Here is a 9,653-nt window from a genome sequence, read left to right as displayed (position 1 = left end):
AAAAAAAAAAAAAAAAAAAAGACCTCCTTTTCCCAGTTTCTCCAAGAGTGCTCTTCCGCTCATCTGGTCTCCAGCGTGGCTCCTCCTGTTTTGAGTTTGTCGTGTGCATGCATGATTTATCTCTGCTGTGAGGCCGGGCCTTTCCCAGCAGAGACAGTTGCTTCAGTTCCGTAGGAATCACTTGCCAAATTAGCACTGAAAGAGATTTTCATTGGCTGCTGATTCAGGTAACAGAAACTTTTTCCCACTCTGTCCCCAAGGCTAGAGTAAGACTATGTCTAAAAAAAAAGTCATAGCTCTCCGCAACCTCCACCTCCCGTGCTCAAGCAATCCTCCTGCTTCAGCCTCCCAGGGAGCTGGGACTATAGGCGTGCAGCACCATGCCCAGCTAATTTTTGTATTTTCCCTAAAAACAGGCTCTCGCTTGTGTTGCCCAGGCTGGCCTCAAACTCCTGGGCTCAAACGATCTTCCATCCTCTACCTCCCAAAGTGCCGGGATTACAGGCATGAGCCACTGTGCCCAGCAGTAAGCAGAAATTGCGCTGAGAATTTCTCATACTCGTTTGCCTGGCCGGCTTCTTTGCTTCTTCCTTTCCTCCCCGGGTGAGATGCATCTACCCCGTACATTGCAGAGTGGGCTCTGGCAGCTCTGACTGCCGTGGCTGGAATTAGCGAGGTAATGTTGCATGCACGTGGGCAAAGGTGCTGAATCCGTACAGGTGATGGTATTGTTGTTGAGCACTGTGTTGCATAACAAGCTATATAATACCGCCAGGATTGCTGTAGGAATCAAGTATCAGATGATCGTAAAACACTTTACAAGATTGTCGCATTGGGTGGGTGGAGCTGGCAGGAAGGCGAGTTGAATCGGAGGAGGAGGCTGGGAAGACAGGGGTTACCGGCTTTTGTGTGTTCCTGTTTTATATATGGGTGTGTCCTCTTCACCTCCTCCAGACAATTCCCTAATTGAGCTGCTAAGCAGAGGCATCTGACGCTGGGATAAGACCTGACAATCCTTGTGTGGGGCTTAAATGGCCTTGGAAATCATTAAGGAGACAAAAAGCTATGATTTCCGTAGATTAACATACAGGTTGGGTTTTGGCACGCCAAAATTCATTGTCTTGGTCTCCAGCCCAAACATGCTAGAGTCATTATATTGTCATGCGGTAATTAGCTGTTCCTTTAGTACAAGTAATAACAATTAAGCCTAAGAGTTTCTTTAGCAATGCCTCTTACATATCCCAAAACAGTATTCAGATACTGCAGGCATTTAGGCAGTCAGCTGTACCGTAGTCAAGTTTGGAGTCTAATGCATAGAGGTGTTTGAACACTCAGCTCATCCTTCAGTCTGTGACCAGTTTTGCTACTTCGGTATTAACCCTTACTAGTGTCAGACTAAACATACATGCCATAATGAGCGATTATGAGATCGCCTGAATTTTCATTTACAGTGTAAGGCTCTGAAAATTGGTGTAAGGGTCTCATTCCTACTCACTGGATGATGTGCGTGTCACTTTCATATGTCACCGGATTCCTTGCTGAACTGCATGGGAGAAGCTATTTTTTATTCGAAGCAGATACAGGGGGGTCCTGGCCTTTTGAAAGGAATGGACTGGAAATGCTGTTGACAGAACTTTTAGGGAGGGCAGGCAGTGTACTAGCTTTGTTCTTTAAAGATATAATTTGCCGGCACTTGTGCCGGAAAGCCTACGTGAGAGACTCTTAATAGAATTTTATACATGGGCAAAGGTTCCTCTCTTTACCTCCCCTTCCCTGACCTCTGCGTCAAGTTTAAATTGTGGTTCTATACAAAGGAAGCTATGAACATGGCGTTCACTTTCTTGAGACCGTTTGCCCAGCACGAGGCCAGGAAGGTGGAGAAGAGGGAAGGCTGAGAAGGTGAAGTTACTGAGATTTTTTTTTTTACGAACAGCACCTGGAATGTTTTTAGGAATTCTGTTTTTTGTGTTATTACTACTCCTACTTACAAAGAACCATCTCCCCAAGATAGCTTTTTTAATTTTCCAAGACAGGATTTCACTCTGTGGCCCAGGCTGGAGTGCAGTGGCTCGATCATGGCTCACTGCAACCTCGACCTCAAGGGCTCAAGCGATTCTCCTGCCTTAGTCCCCCCAGTAGGTGGGACTACAGGTGTGCACCGCCATGCTCGGCTAGTTTTTGGTTTGTGTTTTTGTTTTGTAGAGACAGGCTTTCACCATGTTGCCCAGGCCAGTCTCAAACTCCTGAGCTCAAGTGATTCAGCCTCCCAAAGTGCCAGGATTACAGGCGTGAACCATTGCACCCAGCCTCCGAAATAGCTCTTGGAGTCAAACTTAACATAAATATTTTGATGCTGATTAAAATCATGAAAAGCCATGCACAAGAAAGAGATGCAATTATAGACTGTGTATACATGCAGAATAAGTACCTAGTACCCGGGGTCCGCTGACATTGAGCCCGACATAGCCCAATGCCTGCCTTTTGTAAACTCTGCAAAGACACTGGCATCCTAGAGAGTCGCTGGCTCCCTCTGGATGTGTTAACCGAGGCATGGTAGACCTGGCCCTCAATTCCAGGAACCTAGGGTGGTCTGAAAAATGAATGACTCTGGCATTCGAAAGTTAAGTGAACTCTTGAATATATGCTCTTGTTGATCCACTGGGCATGGTGTTTGACATTCCTCAACTGGAGACTAAATCTCTGCAGCCATCTCACAAGTGACGCCGGCGCCCATACCAGAAATATATTCAGTAATCTTTCTAAGCTCCGTGGACTTGGGTATTCTTCCACTCTGACGGAGCCTGAAAATTCCAAAGGAAGTGTGCCCCAAGTACCCAATAGGCAGACTATAATCACCTCTGAGGCAGCAGAAGGAAAACTAAAAGATCGCATTGGTGCGGAAGAACATTTAAGGTCTCTCCACTCCGTGTTGAATTCACGGGAAAGGCAAGAGCCCTGAGTCTGTGCTGTAAATTCCGGGTCTGTGACTTCTGACTTTGGATTAAAATCCAGTTTTCTGCAAGTGAATCTGTTGGCAGATGTGACCTTGAATTGGCCACAAGACCTCATCAGCGGCCTGACTGCTGTTCAGCTCATGCTGCACTGTGCTTTGTCACCATCAGGAGTGTGGTGGCCTCCTGCCCAGCTGGCCTACCACAGGGCCATGCTGGGTCACCAGCCGTGCCTCTGTAGGGGTCTCCAGCCTTGGGACCTGAAGCCACGAACCCCTGACTCTTCTGAACACCCTTCATTAGTGAAGGAGGCTGGTGATGGAAAGTGATCATGCCACGAAACGGGGTGGCTTCTTTATAAAGCCTACGTGTTTCTTCCCTCTGCTTCACCAAGTGACCTTCCTTGTTGTAAAGAATGGTCACTCGTGTCTGGGCAGGGTGGCTCATGCCTGTAAATCCTTTAGGAATCTGAGGCGGGCAGATCCCTTGAGCCCAGGAGTTTGAGACCAGCCTAGGCAACATAGCAAGACCCCATTTATACAAAAAATAAAAAAAATCAGCCCAGCGTGGTGGTGCATGCCTGTAGTCTCAGCTGCTCAAGAGGCTAAGGTGGGACGATTGCTTGAGCCCAGGAGGCGGAGGCTGCAGTGAGCCATGATTGTGCCACTGCACTCCAGCCTGGGCAACAGAGCAAGACCCTGTCTCAAACAAACACAAAAAAGCATGATCACTTGGAGCTGACAGACTTAGGTACACATTCTCTGCGCCAACCAACTAGCCGGTGACCTCAGGAGAGTCACTCTGCAACCCTGGGCTTTAGCTTCTGAGGCCTCTTTCTCGAGATCGTTGTAAGGCCCAAAGGACAGAATGTCCATAAAGTGTCCCGTGAAGTGTGTGGCATTCTCAGGGCATCAGGTGTTATCTGTTATTCCAACTTCATAGTCGTTGGAAACCTTAAACACCCGGGCAGCTGTCCATGGACTTGTCTGGGGATGTCATTGATCTCCTGGGGCTGCTGCCTGGTATATTTCTCTACTTATCCGATCAAAGAATGAAAATCACGTAATCGGCAAATACCAGTGAATCTCATGACTATTCCCACCCCGTTTTCACACCTCAAGGACCTTGGGCTGGGTTCATCTTTTGTAAAGCAGCGCAGAACCCCCTTACCCAGCAAGGGGGCTGGCTGCAGGGCCCCTTCAGGGGGAGGTGAGGCCGCAGGGTCATGACTGAGGCCTCTGGGCAGCCTGCTGGAGCTGACATCTCAGGAGTCCCGTTCTGAGCCCGTGTATTGCTGTGACGGGGGCATGTTTGGGGCCAGAGTGGGGTGATGGCTGCTTTCCTGTTGTGCAGATCCAGTACCGGCTTTGGATCTTGGACAGCAACTCCAGCTCAAAGTGCAGCGGCTGCACGATATTGAAACAGAGAACCAGAAACTTAGGGAAACTCTGGAAGAATACAACAAGGAATTTGCCGAAGTGAAGAATCAAGGTTGGTGGAAAATGCATTCCTTCCTTTGTCTTCTCTTTTCTCTTCGTTTCTTTTCTCTTCTTTTCTTTTTTTTTAATTGCCTTTTCCCATACTTCTGGGACCAGCTCTCCTTGTAATATACACATCATAAAGTCAGGGCGGGGTAGGAATCTGAGTCGTTAAAGAGACGATAATCGTCCTGAGCTATTTCCAAGTAAAACTTTTCCTCTTCACAACTACCACGTAAGATTTTATTGCCCTCTGATGAGACCGATCAGGATTCTTTGAAAACTCTTCCTGTATCATTACATGATCGGGTCTGCCTCTTGAAAGGCAGATGAGCGTTGCCTCCAGGCGACACCTGTCAGAAAGCCAGCTCCTGATCAAAGGGTCACACACAGTAAGTCATTTAATAATTGCTGCGGATACATTAAGGCTTCGGACACATCTTAAAGGCTGCATGCTTAAGCGCTGCTGTTGCCTTGTCCGTATCGCCTATTCATTAGGAATTTAATGATAGAAAACAACCTCTTGGTGTGTTGGCCCAGCCATCAACAAGACAGAGAAGGCAAAGGTTGCCTGGCTTTTCCCATCAGGGAAGAACGCAGCAATCTCTCCTGTGCCTAAAATCCAGAGGCACTCAGGATCCTGAAGCCTCTTGGCTTCCTTCGCTTGAAGAAAAATCAGAGCCCACCTCTGACAGCAGGTTGTTCAGCCAGCTCCAAAGAATAATTCTGCCTGTTTGTTTTTGTTTGGGAATGTGGGTGAGGAATTGGATAGAAAGGAGAGGATGTCCATTGACTATTTGCAGAGACCTCGATAAAGAGTTAATTGGCCATGTGTGGATTTCACACCTGTAATCCCAGCACTTTGAGAGGCCAAGGTGGGAGATTGCTTGATGCCGCGAGTTCAAGACCAGCCTGGGTAACCTAGTGACACCCTGTCTCTATAGAACATCGAAAATTAGCTGGGCATGGTGGTACACACCTGTGGTCCCAAGCTACTCAAGAGGCTGAGGTGGGAGGATCGCCTGAGCCCAGGAGGTCAAGGCTGTAGTGAGCCGCGATCATGACACCGCACTCAGACTAGGTGACAGAGTAAGATCCAGTCTTTAACAACAGCAACAAAAAAGTTAATTGGCAAAGACTTTTAAAAGCGTCCTTTGGCTTTAAAAACACTGCAGACAGACTCAGCAAGAGAAATTGTCCATCGAAAGGATCCAGAAAGCATCTGTGATGATGTGGGAAGAACCAGAGGTAGAGGCCTGGGCTGTGAGGGGCAGCGGTGCCCAGGGCCTCTGAGCACAACCCTCTGCGGCGTGGGCACTGGGACACTCAAGCCCTCAGGCCAGCAGGGCTTCCTTGCTGAGATTTGGGGGCATGAGGTAACAGGCAGTTGGAGAAGCCAGATGCCACTTCTATTTGGCTCTACTGAGAGCGGTGAGCCTTTAGGACCAGAAGGGATAGCTCTGTCCTGCTAGAAGGTGAGGCATTGAGCTTACTAACCTGGAGCTGCTCTGAGGAAGGTATTACCTTCCCCTGTAGGAAGCATTTCTTTCCAGAATCACTCCACTGTTCCAGTGAAAGGTAACCTGTGCTGGGCGCGGTGGCTCACGCCTGTAATACCAGCACTTTGGGAGGCTGAGGTGGGCAGATCACGAGGTCAGGAGTTCAAGACCAGCCTAGCCAATATGGTGAAACCCCGTCTCTACTAAAATTACAAAAATTAGCTGGGCATGGTGGCGCGTGCTTTTAATCCCAGCACTCAGGAGGCTGAGGCTGATCGCTTGAACCCAGGAGGTAGAGGCTACAATGAGCCGAGATCATGCCACTGCACTCCAGCCTGGGCAACAGAGCAAGACTCTGTCTCAAAAAAAAAAAAAAAAAAAGAAAGGTATACGCACATTTTTTCATAGGCGCGCCACCCTAAAGGGGAGTATCCTGGGTTTTTCCCTTCATTGTCATCTGGCACCCAATTTTGACAGATCTACTCTCTGGTTTGTTTGTTGGATTTTTTTGGTTTGTTTTGTTTCTTTTTTCAGACTCAGGGTCTCACCCTGTCACCCAGGCTGGGGAACAGTTGCATGACCATAGCTCACTGAACCTTGACCTCCTGGACTCAAGCAATCCTCCCGCCTCACCTCCTGAGTAGCTGGGACTCTAGGCGTGTGTCCCGCCATGCCCAGCCTCTTTCTGGCCATTTTTTTTTTTTTTTCCAAGTTTGCTTTTGTTGGAGGGTGGTGCCGGCAGGAGCCTGCAGGGCTGTGCGGGATGTTCCTTCCCTTCTCCTTACCTCACCAGTGCCTCAATTATCAGCTTCCCAATGGCCACGGCTTTGCACAGGGGCTGGCCAGGAGCCAAGCTCAATGTGAATGTTCTCTCCCCAAAGGTCTCATGAGTTACAGAGTCCAAGATTTAAGAGCGGCTCCAGGCCAGGTGCGGTGGCTCACGCCTGTAGTCCCAGCACTTAGGGAGGTCTAGGTGGGCAGATCACTTGAGGTCATGAGCTCAAGACTAGCCTGGCCAACATGGCAAAACCCCGTCTCTACTAAAATTACATAAATTAGTCTGGCGTGGTGGGGCATGCCTATAATCTCAGCTACTTGGGAGACTGAGGTGGGAGAATGGCTTGAATCTAGGAGGTAGAGGTTGCAGTGAGCTAAGATCACACCAGCGCACTCTAGTCTGGGCGACAGAGTGAGACTCTGTCTCTAAAAAAGAACAGCTCTGGAGGCAGGCAGACAGGCCTGGTTTGAGTCCTTTCTTTGCCACCACCTAGCTGTGTGACCTTCAGCAAGTTATCCTACTTGGCTAAAAGCCTCTTTTTTGGGGAAGGCAATTCTCATACAGGTAGGGTTGGTGTGGGATTCAACATGGACACACGTAGCACTTAGCACTTAATAGCACCTGCTGCTTATTCAGCAGTGTGGTGTTTGCCAGAAATGTACTCCCTTTTATTTGGATAACAAGTTTTCCCAAGCTCCAGAAAATGTCATTTCCTCTCCTCCTCTTCCAAATATAAAAATGATCTGCCAGGCGCGGTGGCTCACGCCTGTGATCCCTGCACTTTGGGAGGCTGAGGTGGGCGGATCACCTGAGGTTGGGAGTTTCAGACCAGCCTGAACAACATGGAGAAATCCCGTCTCTATTAAAAATACAAAAAATTAGCTGGATGTAGTGGCGCATGCCTATAATCCCAGCTACTCGGGAGGCTGAGGCAGGAAAATTGCTTGAACCCGAGAGGCGGAGGTTGCAATAAGCCGAGATCACACCATTGCACTCCAGCCTGGCCAACAGAGCAAAACTCCATCTCAAAAAAAAAATCATCTTAATTTGGAAAGGTAGGCGGTGTACATTACTTGTAATGATCACAGCAGTAGTGTAAATGATTAAAAAGAGCAGGGGCTGGCACAGTGGGTCACGCCTATAATCCCAGCACTTTGAGAGACAGGCAAGAGGATCGCTTGAGGCCAGGAGTTCAAGACCAGCCTGGACAACATAATAAGACTATCTCTTAAAGAAAAAAAAAAAAGATATGATTGGAGTGCGTTGTATGTTGCTATAAAGAAATACATGAAGAGGCTGGGCGCGGTGGCTCAAGCCTGTAATCCCAGCACTTTGAGAGACAGGCAAGAGGATCGCTTGAGGCCAGGAGTTCAAGACCAGCCTGGACAACATAATAAGACTATCTCTTAAAGAAAAAAAAAAAAGATATGATTGGAGTGCGTTGTATGTTGCTATAAAGAAATACATGAAGAGGCTGGGCGCGGTGGCTCAAGCCTGTAATCCCAGCACTTTGGGAGGCCGAGGCGGGTGGATCACAAGGTCAAGAGATCGAGACCATCCTGGTCAACATGGTGAAACCCCGTCTCTACTAAAAATACAAAACATTAGCTAGGCATGGTGGCGCGTGCCTGTAATCCCAGCTACTCAGGAGGCTGAGGCAGGAGAATTGCCTGAACCCGGGAGGCGGAGGTTGCGGTGAGCCGAGATCGCGCCATTGCACTCCAGCCTGGGTAACATGAGTGAAACTCCGTCTCAAAAAAAAAAAAAAAAATACATGAAGAAAGGGTTATTTGGCTCATGGTTCTGCAGGCTGTATGAGCACAGCGCCAGCATCTGCCCGGCTTCTGGGGGTTCTTCAGGAAGCTTTTACTCATGGCAGGAGGTGAAAGGGGAGCAAGCATGCTACAAGGCAAGAGAGATGGGGGGTCTCAGACTTCTTATTAACAACCAAATCTCAGTGACTCATCACCAAGCGATTTATTAGGGATTTGCCCCCAAGACCCAGACACCTCCCACTCGGCCCAATCTCCAACACTGGAGATCAGATTTCAACCTAAGATTTGGAGAAGGCAGACATCTAAACTATATCAGGTACATAATAAAAGTTAGAGCAGAGGCCAGGTGCGGTGGCTCACGCCTGTAATACCAGCACTTTGGGTGGCCGAGGCAGGTAGATCACCTGAGGTCAGGAGTTCGAGACCAGTCTGACTAACATGGAGAAACCCCATCTCTACTAAAAATATAAAAATTAGTTGGGCGTGGTGGCACATGCTTGTAATCCCAGCTACTCGGGAGGCTGAGGCAGGAGAGTTGCTTGAGCCCAGGAGATGGAGGTTGCAGTGAGCCAAGATCGCACCACTATACTCCAGCGTGGGCAACGAGAGTGAAACTCCTTCTCAAAAAAAAAAAAAAAGAGCAGAGAGGGAGCGTCCACCTCATGGGCCACAGCCCCACCCACCCTGCAATGATGAGTAAATGGAGGCCCCAGGTAATGCCAAGCCCTTCAGAGCCCTCTCTGCTATGCTGGCCAGCTCCTCCCCTGCACATGCCTGGGAGGCCTGCTGAGACACTCAGAGTCTGCCCGGGATGCAGCCTGGGCCAGAGGAAGGCCAGAGGCTCTAGGATGAAGTGGCCTGTGGCTGAGGCTGAGCTGGTCCATGAGCGCCCACCGGGGGCCAGAGGGTAGCAAAGAGACCTCATTGGGCACAGCCAGCACACTGACAAGGTCACACGCTGTGATGTGTCACTGAGGAGCCCCACTGGAACAAGCATTAGGGTCCAGGTACTGTCCACCCACTTCCAGCCAGTCCTTGAAGGGAAAAATGAGGCTGGCGTGGTAGCTCGTGCCTGTCATCTCAGCACTTTGGGAGGCCAAGGTGGGCTGTTCATTTGAGGTCAGGATTTTGAGACCAACCTGGCCAACATGGTAAAACTCCATCTCTACTAA

The 9,653-nt window shown here is 49.1% G+C and overlaps 1 protein-coding gene across 1 annotated transcript in view; it reads left to right on the top strand.

The window, feature by feature from the left end:
• CUX1 (cut like homeobox 1) overlaps positions 1–9,653 on the top strand; it is a 437,632-nt gene that overhangs the window by 273,875 nt on the left and 154,104 nt on the right. The window contains exon 5 of the mRNA XM_037740392.1: positions 4,305–4,442. Within this exon, the coding sequence (XP_037596320.1) occupies positions 4,305–4,442 (138 nt within the window). The remainder of the gene's footprint in view (positions 1–4,304; positions 4,443–9,653) is intronic.

This window comes from Cebus imitator, unplaced genomic scaffold, assembly GCF_001604975.1.
Source record: "Cebus imitator isolate Cc_AM_T3 unplaced genomic scaffold, Cebus_imitator-1.0 Scaffold82, whole genome shotgun sequence".
Classification (NCBI taxonomy): Eukaryota; Metazoa; Chordata; class Mammalia; order Primates; family Cebidae; genus Cebus; species Cebus imitator.
This window is presented reverse-complemented; position numbering and strand designations above follow the sequence as displayed.